The 18187-nt window shown below is 39.0% G+C and overlaps 1 protein-coding gene across 2 annotated transcripts in view; it reads left to right on the top strand.

Annotated features, from left to right (window-relative positions):
* The window catches only part of hdac11 (histone deacetylase 11), a 31668-nt gene extending 14000 nt beyond the window's left edge, over positions 1-17668 (top strand). For both annotated transcript variants that reach the window (XM_062973729.1, XM_062973728.1), the window contains 5 exons: positions 3725-3801; positions 5805-5867; positions 7779-7875; positions 9205-9383; positions 12565-17668. In XM_062973729.1, the coding sequence (XP_062829799.1) occupies positions 3725-3801; positions 5805-5867; positions 7779-7875; positions 9205-9383; positions 12565-12750 (602 nt within the window). In that variant the 3' untranslated portion in view covers positions 12751-17668. The remainder of the gene's footprint in view (positions 1-3724; positions 3802-5804; positions 5868-7778; positions 7876-9204; positions 9384-12564) is intronic.
* The last annotated feature ends 519 nt before the right edge of the window (positions 17669-18187 follow it).

The raw sequence follows: 18187 nt of genomic DNA, 5'->3' as shown, positions 1-18187 counted from the left end.
GATTTGAACTGGATTATATGGCAGTGCAGACTCAAGGCCGTTCCACACAGCTATATAACCCAGAATGCCAAGGCAGATAATCTGCAGTATCTGCTTTGAACTGGTATATCTTGAGTCCACACTGCCATATAATCAAGTTCAGTATGGATTTTATACAGCTGTGTAGAAGGGGCCTCATATAATCCAGTTCAAAGCAGATAACATAAGATTATAAATATAATATATAAAATTATTGTGGTATAATAAAACAGAATAATATTATCTCTAAAATCAGGACAGTAAATAAAGAATAACACTCTGAAAACAGGAGAATTTCAGAAAGGAAACAATCAGGGGCAGCTAACACTTCCCAACAAGGGATTCCCCCAGGGAGGAAGCTGAGGAGGGAGAGAAATACTGTCTATTATCAGAGTCATTATTATTATTATTATTATTATTATTATTATTATTATTATTATTACTATTATTATTAATATTATTATTATTATTGTGTTCCTTTGAGCCATGAAAATGAACACAAACTGGCTTCCAGTATTAAAAAAACCCTCTAAAATTGGGACAGTAAATAAAGAACAACACTCTGAAAACAGGAATTCCAGACAGGAAACAATCAGGGCCAGCTAATATCTCCCAACAAAGGATTCCCCCAGGGAGGAAACAGCCAGGCTTTGAAACTGAAAGGCCATTAAATGCTAATCATTCTGGCTTATTGCAGCATTCATGCTTGCCTCCAAAAGACAAGATTTCTTTTTCACAGCCTGGACATTATACCACAGGGATATGAACCCCATTTGCCTTGCTACTTCTGACCTAGGGAAATCCATTGTTGGCCAGCATGAACAGTATTTTGAATAGCCTTGCATCATCAAAGCCTGGCAAATCCAGTTTTCTGAGGGCCATAGCCTTTCTTTTTGAGTGTGTGCGCTCAAGCACTGCATATTTATTTATTTTATTTATTTACTACATTTATATCCCGCCCTTCTCACCCCGAAGGGGACTCAGAGCGGCTTACAAATTAAATTTACGGTACATACAATGTTATTAGCATAGCACAATACTGGCATTAAACTACTATATTGTACTATATCAATATATTGTAATATTATTAGTAATATTACATGTAATATATAATATATAATTAATATTATATTGTATTAATTAGTATTATATCATACTACAGTATAATATTATCAATATTATATGTATATACAATATATTATATTATTATATATTGTAAATTATATTGTGTGTGCGCGCACGTGTGTGTGTGTGTGTGTGTATATATAATTAGCATAGCATGTTACTGGGGGAGGGACCTCCAGCTGATAGCAAAGGAGACAAGATGGAACTGTCTTCCTGGCTCCCTCTATGGGTACTTCTTCATCTTCACATACAGTAGAAGAACAGAAAATATTGCAAAGAACAATACTCTGAAAACAGGGGAATTCCAGACATGAAACAATTAGGGCCAGCTAATGCCTCCCAACAAAAGATTCCCCCAGGGAAGAAGCAGCCAGGCTTTGAAACTGAAAGGCCATTACATGCTAATCATTCTGGCTAATTGCAGCATTCATACTTGCCTCCCAACAGACAAAAAAAAAGGAACAACCAGAAATATTGTATATCCACAAGCTTTAAGAAATAACTTGTACTAACTACCATCAGTTCCTCAATACTTTATTTTCCATACCACCAGACTTTGCCACATCAACACATGGCCGGGCACAGCTAGTATCTGTATAAACTTAGTTGATTCAGTAGGAATCAACATATTTATTGGGCATATATCCAATAAATACAGTAGAGTCTCGGTTATCCGATTTAAACGGGTGGACCCCTACTCGGGTTACCCGGATTAATTGGATAACTGAGATTCTAGGCCCAGGCGCCTAGCGGAGGGAAGAAACTAATCCCTCCGGCAGGCGCTTGGACCCAGGGAAGCGGGAGGCATGCTGCTGCTTAGCGACATGCCTCGCGCTTCTCTAAAGGCCCAAGCACCAGGCAAAGGGAGAAGTTTTCTCCCTTCGCCCGGCGCTTGGACCCAGGGAAGGAAGCGCGAGGCATGTCGCTAAGCTTCTCCCTCTGTCAGGCGCTTGGTCTCAGGGAGGGAAGCGCGAGGCATGCCACTGCTTAGCGGCATGCCTCGCGCTTCCCTCCCTGGGTCCAAGCGCTGGGCGAAGGGAGAAAATTCTGTTCGCCCAGCGCTTGCGCCTTTACAGAAGCGCGAGGCATGTTTCTGCTTAGCGACATGCCTCGCGCTTCTCTAAAGGCCCAAGCGCCGAGCGGAGGGAGCTGTGGCGCAGGCTGGAGAGCAAGCCAGCTGCAACCAGCTGCAATGAATCACTCTGACCAGGAGTTCATGAGTTCGAGGCCTGCTCGGAGCCTGTGTTTGTCTTGTCTTTGTTCTATGTTAAAAGGCATTGAATGTTTGCCTATATGTGTAATGTGATCCACCCCGAGTCCCCTTCGGGGTGAGAAGTGCGGAATATAAATGCTGTAAATAAATAAATAAACTCCCTCCGCTTGGCGCTTGGGCCCAGGTAAGCAGGCCACGATCGCTGCTGCTGCAGCAGCGATCGCGGGCCGCTTCCTCCTGCCTCTACCTTTCCTCTCGCGAGAAGGAAGCACCCCGCCTCTTCCTCCTCTCGCGCGAAAGAGCTCCTCGTGAGAGGAGAGGGAGAGGCTGAGGCTGGAGGAAGCAGCCTGCGATCACTGCTCCAGCAGCAGCGATCATGGCCTGCTTCCCTGGGCCGAGGGAACAGGGAGGAGAGGGGAGGGGGGGGCAGCAGCCCCTCGGATAATCCAGAGTCTCGGTTCACCTGGGCTCGGATTACCAAGATTTTACTGTACATACAATTTGAATTACTAACCTTAACCAAAATACCAGTTGGAAGGTATTATTATGTCCTATACAGTACTGTGATGCAAACATAATTAATTAATCTGATTACATGGTGCCTTCAGTTGATCAGTTCAGTTAATCTGTGTTCATTCTTACTGACTAAGCTGTCCAGGCCCATGTTTTCATTGCATTCACATATCTCCATGTATTTTTTATCTTGTTGCTTTAATTCTTACGGTTCTACTACAACTGTCTTGGTTCCCAGAAAGATTTGTATTTATTTACCTATTTTATTTTCACCCTGCCTTTCTCTCAATTATAGGGACTTAAGGTGGCTAACAACACATGACACAATACAACTACAACAGAGCAAATGTTTTAAAATATGAATGTAGAAATTAAAAGAAAACATAAAAATGTTAAAATACATTAAAGAGTACACTCTAAAAAACCTACAGAGCCCCCCCCCCTCCCCAGGATCCCACTCACACTATTCCCAGCAGCCTGTCTCATCATTCCATAGATGCTTAATGGCAATTTCTCCCTTTTTGCTCATGCCACAACTTGTTTTTGAGGCTATCTCCCAGAACACCTGTCTCTCTTGCTTCCTTAGGATTCATCTCTTGGTTTTCTTGCACTAGCATCTGTAAGTCAGCAACCATTTTTAATGTGTAGTAGCTAGTAGAACATGGCTAATTAAGTAATCTCTTTTGTGGCCTAAGATTAAGCTGGCTGTCACATTTTTCTTAACACCTAGAATATCTTGTTTAATACATTCTTCTACTTTACTAGAAGCTGTCCTGAGTCTCTTCGGGGAGAGAGGGTGGGTTAAAAATAAACTTTTATTATAATATTATTATATTACTATTTTTTCTATCCCAGGAGGTGGTTTTCATCACTGCTCAGGTGATAGAGGTGGAGGATTTTGTGCATATGCTGATATCACATTGACCATAAAGGTAAGGCAAATCCATTGTAAGCAAAAAAAAAATTGATTATTTTTACGAATATGATGAATTGCTTACATTTGTTCATAGCAGAACAGGTAGTGGTATACATGAAAATGTAGTACAGTCAACCCTCCATTTTTATGGATTTAACTTTTGTAGATTTCATTAATAGGAATTTCAAAATTTTCTGCAAGCAGTGCCCAAATCAAAAAATATCTGTTGCATTTTTCATAGCTTTAACGTTATTTCTTTTTTCCTTACAATGTGAAATGTGGGAAAAGGCTGCAGGACAGTATTTGAAACACATAGATTAATTTGTGTTTTATTGTTGCAATATAGTACTTTTGAAAACATATACTCTTATCTTTTCAAATGCAAATAAGGTGTTTTGAAAATATCTGCACTTCATAAAATGATAAGGCAACTGTCAAATTATATGTATCCTAATTGAATCAGTAGTGGAAATTTCTTTGTAAATATGAAACTATATGCCTCACTTTATTACACAATTTATTATTTGCAATAAAAACAGAGATTTGTGGCATAAATTTGTGGGTCCATCAGATGGCAGAACTGTTTTTCTCCATGTCTTGAAGACTGTGCAAAATTTCAGGGTGAAGTGAAATGCAGAAAGTACAGTGATAGCAGTTTGTGTCTCTGTGCCTTCAAGTTGTCTGCCTAGTTATAGCAACCCCATACATTTCATTAGGTTTTCTTATGGGAGAAATATCCATCAGTAGTGTTGCTAATTCTTCTCTGAAATATAGCCTGTAGCACCTGATATTGGTCTCCCATTTATACTTATTAACTAGTGCTAACCCTGCTAATCTTCCAAGATCAGACAAGATCTGTTGCATTTAGGGTATTTAGCAAAGATTAATAAAGCCAAAATGGAATGGCATGTACACACATCTCTACACTTGATAACTGGAATACATGCAGAGTGATAAAAAGCCTTTGTCCCTATTCAGGCCAGAGAAAAGAGATTTGAATCTCGATGAATTCTTGTTCAGAGTGTCCACATTGAAGTCTGTCTTTTGAAGTTTCTTTTTCTGAAAGTTAGCCTGAGGTCAATGTTCTTAGAGGCCATACCAGGAAATATTTAGAAATGAGTGTACAGGAGTCTGTTTTCAAGTACCGTATTTTAATGTCAATGCACTGATCAATAGGAACTAATGAGTTTGTCAAGAAGAAATCTTGTCAAACTACTTACGTCTCTTTTTGATCAGATCATTAATGTTGTTGATGGTGGGGATGCCATGGATATAATTGAGCAAAGCATTTGATATACAGGCAGTTCGTGAGTTACAAACAAGATAGGTTCTGCAGGCTTGTCTTTAAGTTGAATTTGTTTGTAAGTTGGAACAGGTACATTTTTAAGTGTAACTCCAGCTATAGATAGATAGATAGATAGATAGATAGATAGATAGATAGATAGATAGATAGATAGATAGATAGATAGATAGATAGAAGCTTTGGCTAGCATAGGGAAGGGTCAACACCTCTGTGCTCTTTTTTGGTTTGCTGTCTGACTGTGCCCCTTTTCAAAACATTTCTTCTCACTTCTGTCCCTGTGATAATTGGGTTTTGAAAAATGTTGGCTTGTTGTGGAAACAAAGAGTGGTGATAAAGCTTCAGTGGAGACACCTTTTCCCCATGATAACTCTTCCACAAGTGAACTTCCCTTCCAAGGGATAGATTTCTCTCTTTTTCTGTTGTTTCAGCCTTGTTCATAACTATGTGTTGTTTGTAAGCCAGACTGCATGTAATATTTTGATTAGTAGACTAAAAACATCAGAATTTTACCCCAGTGTTTTTTTAAGATATTGTCATTTCTGATGTCGGATTTCAGCTCACTACTTTAGTCCCAGATTCCTCTCTTACCTACTTCAGTTATATGATTACATGGACAAAATCCACAAAGTTTTAAGTTGTAACAAATTTGTTAGGACGTACGTTTGTTTTGTTTTGTCATATTTTCCAATTGTCGCTTTTATATCTCTTTATTACAGTTTTTATTTGAAAGAATGGAAGGTGTTTCTAGGGCAACTATAATAGATTTGGATGCACATCAGGTGAGTGATAAAGTTTTTAATTTTTAAATTGAATTCAAAGCAAGACTGATGTCACTTTGAAGCTGTGCTACATAGGAAGCTGATAACATTCATTAGAAAGTTTTGTTTAAGTCTATATTTCAAAATCAAAAAATATGTTCTACAAATGTACTCAAGATACCATAGAATAATGTTTTCACAAATCGATCCTGAGGAGAGAGGAGGAATAATACTCATAGCCTCTTTTTCATTTGCCTTACTTGATTTATGTGGTGTAAGTGTTCCCCCCTATAAACCTGTTTGGACCTTAAGGTCATCCAGAGAGGCCCATCTCATGATCCCACTCCCATCACAAGCGCGGTTGGTGGGGATGAGGGAGTGGGCCTTCTCGGTTCTGGCCCTCCCTAGGGAAATTAAGCAGGCTCCCACACTATTGTTCTTTAGGAAATAATTGAAAACCTGGCTATGGAAACAGTCCTTTGAAAATGGCTAAATGTATTGCTATCCAATGAATGGAGGACTTAAATGGAAAATTTTTAAAATGGATCTAACTGCCCTGAGTCCCTACTGGGAGATAGGGGTGGAATAATAATAATAATAATAATAACTTTATTTTTGTATCCCACCTCCATCTCCCCAAAGGGACTCGGGGCGACTTACATGGGGACAAGCCTGATCAGACATAGATTAAAACTACAACTCAATAAAATTTAAAACAACATCATAACAACATAAAAACAACATCAACAAACAACCAATAGCCTGAACAATAATAAATACTGTAACTCGGAGGGTAGGAGCTTATGCAATAGAGTTTCAAGACAGGGTTGGTGGAAAAGTGCAGAAGCCAATAATAAATTAGGGCTAGAAGGGCGGGTGAGAAGGGCGGGGTATAAATAATTGAAATAAATAAATAAATTTAGGACACTACATCTATAAAGGGATATTGTTATTGTTATTATTACTACTATTATATTAATTGTATTGTTGTGTAAGTTTTGTTTATTGTATTTTATTTATGGATGATATATCTTGTGTTATACTTAATATAATTGTTTTAATTTTTATGTACTTTGCTTGTTATTGTTTGTTCACTTAATTTAAATTGTCTATATGTTTATTATAATTTATCTTGTTTATATTGTTACATTGCTGTAAACTGTCAAAATCTGTCAAACTGCCCGATATCAGTCATTGAATTTGAAGCTGCTATGAACAATTTCTTAACCTTTCTATCTCCATCTTGCCATGAACTATCCTCATACCTCTTGCTCTGTATAGTTTCTGTTCAGCTGTTTTCTGAGTATAAGCTAGAGATTTACAACCTCCAACAAGAGTTTTGGTTTTAATGGCAGAATGCACCTTCACACACAGGACTACATCTTGCAGCCCTATACTTGTTTACCTCACATTAAACTTAAAAACATAGTCATGTTTGTCTGGAATACCAGTATACAAAGTGATCTTATAGTATCTTAGAGAATGAAAGGAAGATGTTGGTAGACTTACATCTTAGTCTTACATTTGAGGAAGTAGATTTCTGCTGCATCTGCACTGTAGAGTTAATGCAATTTGACATCACTTTTATCTACCATGGGCCATTGATGTGGGATCCTGGGATCTGTAGTTTGGTGAGGCAACAGCAATCTTTGGCAGTGAAGACTAAATACTTTGTAAAACAACAGCTCCCTTGGTGTTGAGCCATGGCAGTTAAACTGCATGAATTTTACAAAGTAGATGTACCCCAAGTCTACAAAAACATATGCTACCAACTGTTTTATCTCATTCTCTAAGGTGCTGTGAGACCCCTTTGCATACTGATATCACAATAAAATATTATATAGGTGGGATAAATACAGGAGAAAATTGAATTTCATTAGTGTTCGTCATTAATTTGGTTTGCTTTATATTAATTGTTTGTAACTCTCATAGGGGAATGGTCATGAAAGAGACTTCATGGACGACAAACGAGTGTACATTATGGATGTATACAACAGGTATATTTATCCAGGAGATGGATTTGCTAAACGTGAGTATCCAAATTACTTTAGAATTCAAAATAAAAACATTTTCGAATAGAAGAGTTTCTATTTCCTCATCATAATCTAAGGTCTCAATCCTGTAATTAAGGATGGGCAACTAGCAGGAGTTAGGAGTCCACTTTGTGCACAGAGAGGAGGGCCACTTCTTTAAAAACCCACCCCTGATTATACAGGGTGTTTGAAAAAGAACTCCCTAGTTTTAATGTGTTTTAACTTGAAACTAGGGAGTTCTTTTTCAAACACCCTGTATTTTACCAAAATATTTTTGGCTTAAAATATTCAGACAGATGCAGAGGAAAATTTCATTGCATTGGAGTGTTCCGAAATGTTTAGTAGGGAGTAGTAGTTCACTTCTGCAATATTTTGTGCCTTTCCAGGCCAATTTATGCCCAAGAAAAACCTTTTTGAAACCCCCAACATGTGAGTTGAATGTAAGTCGAATGTTTATAATTCAGGGACTGCATATACTTTTCTTTAGTGTAAAAGAAGGAATTTTGGGAGGTTATGATTGTGTGACAAGAAGCAGTTGCTGAAATTTTGTCCACTGTAAAAGTCACAAGAGCCGTGTCCTGTTATTCACTGGAAGACTTTGCAGGGTGTGTGTGGGGAAAATGATATTGGGTTCTTTAAAGGAAAAGCAAGATACAAAGATAATAAACATAAACATATAATATTCTTTTGTTCTGTCCTTACTTTTACCCTTTATGAAATTCTATCGAAGACCATCATGCATAATTGATTAATATAGTATTTTCTTACAATAATAGAGTGTTTACTAGAATAATGTAATTCAGAGCTTTCAAAAAATTTCAAGTTGGTGACACACTTTTGAGACATGCATTATGTTGTAACACAGTAATCCAGTTTTACTTAACAAGAGATTAAACCAATCCCTTATCAGATATATGGACACATACATACATTGTAATAACAAAATGAATGGAGACATAACATAACTTTCATTTATATATTTAAAATATATGATTTATTGCTTGCTTCACATAGACTTGGGGGTTTCTTGTTACATTTGTGAGATACAACTACATACTGCAGCTGATATACTACAACACACTACAACACAGAGTTTGGAAAGCTCTGATTTAATCTTAAAAATTGAATCCCAACATGCAGATATTGCTTACTGTAGAGTGTTATGTCTACTCAGAAATAAATGAAATACATTGCACTGAATTCTATGGAGGTAATTTCCAACGGTGTGTCTGAAGGAGTGTAAAATAAATATCAGAAATAATTTTTACCATTGCTCCCCTTCCTCTCGGTCTTTCATAGTATTTAGCTTTATGATAATTTTCCAGGAGCCATAAGTCGGAAAGTTGAATTGGAGTGGGGCACAGAAGATGCAGAATATCTTCAGAAAGTAAAAGCACACGTGGAAGCTGCATTGGATGAAGTGAAATCAGATATCATTATCTATAATGCTGGAACTGATATTCTGTATGGAGACCCCTTGGGAGGCCTGGCTATTTCACCTCAGGTTTGTATAGCAAATCCATGCTTTCCTATAGAAGTGAGTCAGTTTGCAAGGCCAGCACATTATTCCTTCCAGATGTACTTTGTCAACCTTGTTTCATGTCCAGTCCTGGACCATTTTCATTTTTTGTACTTCCTGTTCCATGTTATCAGTACCAACAATCGGGTTTTTCTGTTTTCTCTGAGATATATTTCTCGTGTCAGAAGCAAACTGAGCGTACAACTTGTAATGGATTTGCAAACAGAGATTTTTTAAAGAAAAAAAAACTTGGCATTAATACTAAATGTCTTTTGCCCAGTAGCTGGCCACTTGGAGTGCCTCTGGTGTTGCTGTGAGAAGGTCCTCCATTGTGCATGTAGCAGGGATCAGAATACATTGCAGTAGGTGGTGTGTGGTGGTGGTCTCTTCTCCACAGTCGCATGTTGCGGACTCCACTTTGTAGCCCCATTTCTTAAGGTTAGCTCCGCATCTCATGGTGCCAGAGCGCAGTCTGGTCAGTGCCTTCCAAGTCGCCCAGTCTTCTGTGTGCCCGGGGGGAGTCTCATCTGGCGTCAGCCACTGATTAAGGTTCCGGGTATTGGCCTGCCACTTTTGGACTCTTGCTTGCTGATATTTTCCTGCGTTGGTGTGCTGGCTGATATCCCAACAGGGGATGGGCCGGAGATGTCAATGGCTTGGTCCTTTCATTGTTGGCTGCTATTTCCGGGCAGATGTCAGATGGTGCGTGCAATGCTGGCTAAGCAGTATAATTTCTCCAGTGGCGTATGAAGTAGATGTCCTGTGATAGTGCAGCATGTCTCATTAAGAGCCACATACACTGTTTTAACGTGGTGAGATGTATTCCACACTGGGCATGCGTATTCAGCAGCAGAGTAGCAAAGCGCAAGGGCAGATATCTTCAGGTTGTGATCCCCAGGTTGTGCCAGTCAGCTTTCGTACAATGTTATTTCTAGCGCCCACTTTTTGCTTGATAGTAAAGCAGTGCTTCTTGTAAGTCAGAGCACGATCCAGGGTAACTCTCAAGTATTTTGGTGTGCTGCTATGCTACAGTGGGATTCCTTCCCAGGTAATCCTCAGAGCTCGAGATGCTTGTCTGTTCTTAAGGTGGAAAGCACACGTCTGTGTTTTAGATGGGTTAGGGATCAGCTGGTTTTCTTTGTAATAGACAGTAAGAGCACCTAAAGCTTTGGAGAGCATCTATTCAACCATTTCAAAGCTCCCTGCTTGGACGGTGATGACATAATCGTCTGTCCCTTCTGGCAGTGGCTGATCATTTGCGTAAATGTTAAACATTGATGGAGCAAGCACACTCCCCTGAGGGAGGCCGTTCATCTGTTTTTGCCATCTGCTTCTCTGACCCTGGAATTCAACAAAAAATCTCATGTTTTGTAGCAGATTTCCTATGGAATGGGTGAGGTGGTAGTCATTTGTGATATTATAAGTTTTTCTCAGGAAAAAGCGATGGTTTATAGTGTCATAAGCTGCTGACAGGTCTATGAAGACAGCTCCTGTAATCTGCTGCCTTTCAAACCCATCTTCTATGTGCTGAGTCAGATTCAACACTTGTGATGTGCAACTTTTGCCTTTCCTGAAGCCACCTTGCTCTGGAATCAAACATGGGTCTATTTTTTCCATAATTCTATTCAGAATAAGTATCTCCAGAACTTTGTGAAGATGGCACAACAAGGAGATTGGTCTATAGCTTTTTGTGTCATTACGGTCTTTACCTGGTTTCAAGATAGCTATGACTCTTGTTTTCCGCCAGATTTTGGGAATCTGACAGGATGCAATGCAGTTGTTCATCATCTTCAGCAGCTAGTACCTTGCTTTTGGGCCAAAGTTCTTAAGTTGTTAATTTGTAGATTGTCCAGGCCAGCTGCTTTGCCATTTTTACATTTATTGAGGACCATGTCCAATTCAGTTGCTGTAAAAGGTTCATGAAGGTGGTTGTTCTCATTATCTGGTTGTCTGACTATTGGTTTCCTTCCTACTTTGGTGGAGAGTTTGGGTTTCCCATTCTTCAGAAGTTGATGCGCTATCTGATCTGCCTTTATGTTGGCATGGGTGTTAGTTTGTGAGGGATCATTGCTCAGCCATCTTAACAGCCTCCATGCCTTCTGGCTGCTCCTGCCCATGTTGACTTCTGTTATCAGCTTTATCCACTGTTCTTTCTTGACTTGTCCAATTCTAGGCACTGCAATTGAAGGGAAATGTTGACAAGCTGGAATAATGTGTCCAGAGGGAGGGCGACTAAAATGATCAAGGGACTGGAGAACAAACCCTATGAAGAACAGCTTAAAGAGCCGGGCATGTTTAGCCTGCAGAAGAGAAGGCTGAGTGGAGTCATGAAGAGGGCAATGTATAAATTGTCAATGTAAGGGGAAGTCATAGGGAGGAGGAGAGCAAGTTTGTTTTCTGCTGCCCTGGAGACTAGGACACAGAACAACGGCTTCAAACTACAGTAAAGGAGATACTACATGAACATTAAGAATAACTTCCTAACTGTTAGAGCTGTTCAGCAGTGAAACTCTCTGCCTTGGAGTGTGGTGGAGGTGCTCCTTTTTTGGAGGCTTTTAAACAGAGGCTGGATGGCCATCTGTCGGGGGTGCTTTGAATGCGTTTTTCCTCCTTCTTGGCAGGGGGTTGAACTGGATGGTCCACGACGTCTCTTCCAACTCTGATTCTATGAACTAGCAAACATAGATGCATGTCATAGTAGAATGGGAAAGATCTGGAAATCTTTATCTGAGGTGTCACATGCAAATCAAGGATTCAGTCCTAATATCTACCACAATAGGTAACTTTTGTGTCTTACAATAGTGATAGATCACCTTACATTTGCAATCTCTTTCACTGACTTGAAATTGCTCCAGAGTAATAAGAATAAACACAGGAAGCCCCCATGTAATTGACAGGTCTGAAACGAAAGCCCTATCTGAAGGTGGAATCAGGTGAAAAGTAGAACCTAGGTTGTTTTAGGTTGCAATGCATTTTGGCTGAGAAATGCAAATAACCTACAAGGGTTGGGGAATGTATGGACTCTTAGATCTTGGTGGACTATCCCAACAGCTCCAACCATAGTGACCAATGACTAGGGATTCTGGGAATAGTTCAGTAGTTCTCTTTTCATGCAGTGAATTTCAACATGCATTTTCTGACTTCCTTTTTTAATGCACATTCACAGGGAATTATTGAAAGAGATGAAATCGTATTCAGAGCTGCTTGGAAGCATCAAATTCCAATCTTGATGGTGACCTCTGGAGGCTATATGAAGAGGACGGCTCGGATTATTGCAGATTCCATCCTCAATTTATATCATGTAGGGCTCATTGACACGGACCTTGCAATTGAAGAAGCTGGAAGCACCTAGGTAGAAGCAGGCAGCAAACAGTAGACAATATTAACTTAACATGTCAGTCAGTAAAGTAGGAGGATTTCGAATGTTGTTTAATGCTAAAGCAACTCTAATTGTTTAATATTTAAACCAAGAGACAAGTAATATCCCCAGTTCTCATAGAATTAATGTAAGATTTTTAAAAATTTGCTTGCCAGTGACAGTCATATGAGGAATGCCAGTAGATGGATGATGCTTCTCACAGGCTTTTCCAGTGGTTTTAAATGCTTTGTTACTATAAGAGGGACATAAAATCCTGGATTTTCTTCCAGGGGTCAGGCTATAAAAAGTTAATATCCTTCTATAAGAATAATAATAATAATAATAATAATAATAATAATAATAATAATAATAATAATAATAATAGCTTTATTCTTATACCCCACCCCATCTCCCCGAAGGGACTCAGGGCGGCTTACATGGGGCCAAGCCCGGAACAACAATATAAAAGCAAATGCAAACAATAAAATAGATCGATCAACAATAAAACATCAAACAACAGTAAACAGAGATGGCCATCCAACCTGCTTAAAAATCTCTAGAGAAGGATATTTCATATTCTACTGCCAAACAATGTTTACAATTAGGAAGTTCTTCCTAATGTTTACGTGGAATTTCCTTTCCTGCAATTTGGATCCATTGCTCTGTGTCCTAATCTAAGCATCAGAAAATATGCTTGCCCCATCCTCAATGTGACACCCTTTCACATATTAAAACATGGCAATCATGTCCTCTCTCAGCCTTTAATTAAATATTGGCAGTGTAATGTAGACATGCTTCCTTGATGTGATCTCTCCCTTTGCTGAAAGAATTATGTAGCATATGAGGATTGTACCACTTAAAGCAGTGGTTCTCAACCTGGGTCCCCAGATGTTTTTGGCCTTCAACTCCCAGAAATTCTAATAGCTGGTAAATTGGCTGGGATTTCTGGAAGTTGTAGGCCAAAAACATCTGGGGACTCCAGGTTGAGAACCACTGACTTAAAGGATACAGTCATTTCTACAGATTGACAGAAAAATAATTTCAAGTTTAGAGCAAGAGCATTTTGAGGAGCACATTGAGCATCTGGTGTAGTGTGTGTGTTGAAGGTACAAAATTGAGCACTTTTTCAGCCATTGCCAGAAGACAGGAACAGAATTCAAATTGATCTTAACAGATTAGATAGCTGGGCCAGAACTAACAAAATGAAGTTCAACAGAGATAAATGGAAGATACTCCACTTAGGCAGAAAAAAATGAAATGCACAAATACAGAGTGGGGGACGCCTGGCTTGATAGCAGTACTTGTGAAAAAGATATTGGAGTCCTCATGGAGAACAAGTTAAACATGAGCCAACAATGTCATACGACAGCTAAAAAAGCCAATGGGATGTTGGCCGGCATAAATAGGAGTCTAGTGTCTAGATCCAGGGAAGTCCTGCTCCCCCTCTATTCTGCCTTGGTCAGACCACACCTGGAATCACACTGTGTCCAGTTCTGGGCACCACAATTGAAGGGAGATGTTGACAAGCTGGAATGTGTCCAGAGAAGGGCGACTAAAATAAACAAGGGTCTGGAGAACAAGCCCTATGAGAAGCGACTTAAAGAGCTGGGCATATTTAGCCTGCTGAAGAGAAGGCTGAGAGGAGATATGATGAGGGCCATGTATAAATATGCGAGGGGAAATCATAGGGAGAAGGGAACAAGTGTGTTTTCTGCTGCCCTGGAGACTAGGACACAGAACAGTGGCTTCAAACTACACAAAAGGAGATTCCACATGAACATTAGGAAGGACTTCCTAACCTAGAGCTGTTCAGCAGTGGAACTCTCTGCCCTGAACTGTGGTGGAGGCTCCTTTGGGGGCTTTTAAACAGAGGCTGGATGATCATCTGTCGGAGGTACTTTGAATGCGATTTTCCTACTACTTTACAGGGGGTTAGGCTGGATGGCCCACCAGGTCTCTTCCAACTCTATGATTCTATTAAATAGATTTCTATCAGGAAAATGGCGAAATCTCTTTATGTTAGATTTTAATGTGTTCTTTATTAACTGCTGAATATCCTTCACTGGTGAAGGAAGGCAAGCATACACTTTCCTCAGAGGTGTGTACTGTCCTATCAAGATCAAAATTCAACTATCAATTAAATCATAAAAACACAATTAAATATTAAAACATGGAGTTAAAAACGTATTAATTTAAACTTTAAAATCACGTAATCCATTGGAGATAGATACAGTGCTACTAGAAGAGGTTCCTAACAGCTGCCGATTACAGCAGGAAAAAGGAACTAGAGCTCAACCTTGCTTACAGGCTTATATAGTACTGGGGAGTGTGGGCAGGGCCTCCTCCAAAATGTTTCAGTGCTACAACTCTAGAATGTTCCAAAAAGCTCTGCATGTGCGTGAAAATCCATATGTGCAATTTTCAGATTCCACAAAGAAGAAATGAACTACGACTCCCGTATCCAGAGAGGATGTGTTCCAGGACTTTGCATTTACTATTTTTATAAGCCTAAGTCTAAAAGGTCTCTGGTCTGAGAAGTTCTGTGCACAGTTAAAATACTACTTAAGTTTATACACAATCAGTAGAAGTTGGTAATGTATTTCAGTTGATTTTATTAGGATTTTTACAAGCCATTAAATCCCAGAAAATCAGCTGATTACATTTTTAAAGGCCTTTATAGTTCTGGATTGTGCCTATAAAAACTGGATTGACCAGGCATTCTGTCCTTCATAAACAGTGCTTATTTCTGGTTATACTGTATTTATTATTAATGCTAGCATGTAATATTATATAATATTCTAAATATAAGATGATACAATTGGTTGATGTAAAGTAAATACAAATGTAATGATAATATTTATTCACTAGTTTCCTTAGAGTTGTGTTCAGAGGTACCTGCTTTTCCTACAGACATATACTAGGTTTATTTCATATTTGTCTTAATGGGGGCAGTTTTATATTAGTAGTAGGAACATTAGCTGCTCCGGTTGTTGTTTTCAGTTTTGGTAATTTCTGGTTAATTGATGTTTATTATTACTTACAAGTTATGTAACCAATAAAGTCGATGTCTGGCTTAATAGCTGAGGTAGGGGGAATAATTTCTTAGGCGGGTAAAATGTGCCTCGTCACATCCTTTTTTGCCAGCCTCAGTAACTGGCAGCAATAGCTTAAATACAAAGTGTGCCATACTGTTGTCATTGTGGACATCAAATGGGTCTAACTGAATTAGCGATGGACACCTTCCCCCTCCCACGGACACCCACCCCCAGCCAAATAATGTTAGAGGATGCTCAGACACTGGGTTCTGTGTAAATGCATTTTTAGCAGAGATTAACAAGCCCTGATCCAAAGAGTGGGCATCTCTCTCTCTATCCATCATTCTGCCAACCTTTTCCTCTATTCTTCTCCACTTCCCCTATCCTTCAGCTGGTTTATTCTGCTTCTCTGATATATGTGACTGTAACAGAAAACTGAACTTTTGCCTTTTTTCCTTCTTCCACATGTTGTTCAGTTGAAAGCAGGAAACGACTAAAAGAAGCATGTATTCTAGAATTCTTTTCCATGCTCTTCCTCTGTTCACTGACATTTAGTTGAGTGCTAGAGGGGTGAGTGTTGGGATGAATTTTAACTCTCCCCTCCCATGCCCTCCCAAATTTGTTGTTGAAGGCTTTCATGGCCGGAATCACAGGGTTGTTGTATGTTTTCCAGGCTGTATTGCCATGTTCTAGAAGTATTCTCTCCTGATGTTTCGTCCACAGGGTGAAAAGTCCAGGGACTTTCCACAGATATATAAACCTTCCTTGCTTAGTTTCTCCATACCTCACTACCTCTGAAGATGCCTGCCATAGAAGTTGGCGAAACGTCAGGAGAGAATACTTCTAGAATATGGCCATACAGCTCGGAAAACATACAACAACTCTCCCTAAATTGTTGCTTAACTAAGGGTACATGGACGCTTTTGAATGGATGCACTTTGACACCACTTAAACTGCCATGGCTCGATCCTGTGAATTCCTGGAAATTGTAGTTTAGTGTGGCACCAGCACTCTTTTGACAGAGAAGACCTTGAAAAATTACAACTCCTAGCATTCCTTACATTTGAGTCATGGCAGATAAACTGCATTAGTTCTACAATATGGATGCACCCTAACAGGTAGAAGGGTTTTGTGTTTCTATCCTACCCATTCTGCCCACCCAGACCTTTTGAGGGTTACAATGGAATATTTTGTGACTCCTATACCATGCACTTTTGTAAATATACAAACTAAATCAATATAGTTAGATAAACTTTGGGAATTGACTTCAAGTGCATTCCCTTTAACACGTTTTTCTGCTAATGTTGAGGATTTCTCTAAAATGAGTGATTGTTTTGCACAAAATAAATGTTCTTGTCCTCTAAAAGCATATAGACACTACACACAGAGGAGAGAGACATTATTCGTCTCCTTTGTGTCCATAGGTACAGTGCTAGATTACAGGATCTCTGTGTATTTCAGTAACAGAATAAGCTCCTCACAGTATGCAAGTACTATTAAGATGTCATAGAAATGCGTATACTCAATTCACTTTCTTAACCTGAGCCAGATAATTGTAGAAAATGAAACTCAAGCTTGCTATGAATGTCATTTGTTTAAATGAATCTGACACTTTGAAATAATGGCAATACTGTCTTCAAAAGCACTTTCTTCTTGTGAGAATGTTGAAACCACTATTAAAAACATTGAAATGTATTTTTATATAGTTTAATGTGTTATCTAGAGTTGTTATAACCTGAAATAATTTAATAAGTTTACATTTCTATTAAGTTTAGACACTGTAATGCAATGTACGAAATGTTTGAAATGGAACTTTTTGTTCCAGATTGTGTTTAATGTTCTTATTTATGGATACAATTAAAATACTACTAATCATTCCCTCAGTGTGTATTTCACTTCTTTCTCATAAGAATCAATGTTATTAAAAAGAAACCAACACAGAAGTAAACAGGAATGGTAGAGATAATACAATACCAGGTTTTATGGAAAAGATTATGTTATTCCTCCACTAATAGAGAGCTAGGAATATAGAGTGCTGTTCTAGCAGTGAACCAGTCGTGCTTATCAAATTTGCAGATGGCACTAAATTAGGAGAGATAACAAATGTTCTGGCAGAAATCCAAAATCACCTTAACAGATTAGAGAGCTGGATCAAGACCTACAAAATGAATTTAACAGAGAGAAATCTACAGTACTGTACTTCAGGCAGTCATATTGAAGAGGGGGCAAGGTTTTTTTTCTGCTGCTCTGGAGATTAGGACAGTAAGTAAGTAGATCGATCGATAGATAGATTCCACCAAAACATTAGGGAGAACTTCCTGGTGGTAAGAGCTGTACAGCAGTGGACTATGAAGCTTGGGAGTGTGGTGGAGTCTCTTTGGAAGTTTTTAAGCAGA

This window comes from Anolis carolinensis, chromosome 2 (assembly GCF_035594765.1).
Source record: "Anolis carolinensis isolate JA03-04 chromosome 2, rAnoCar3.1.pri, whole genome shotgun sequence".
NCBI lineage: Eukaryota > Metazoa > Chordata > Lepidosauria > Squamata > Dactyloidae > Anolis > Anolis carolinensis.
This window is presented reverse-complemented; position numbering and strand designations above follow the sequence as displayed.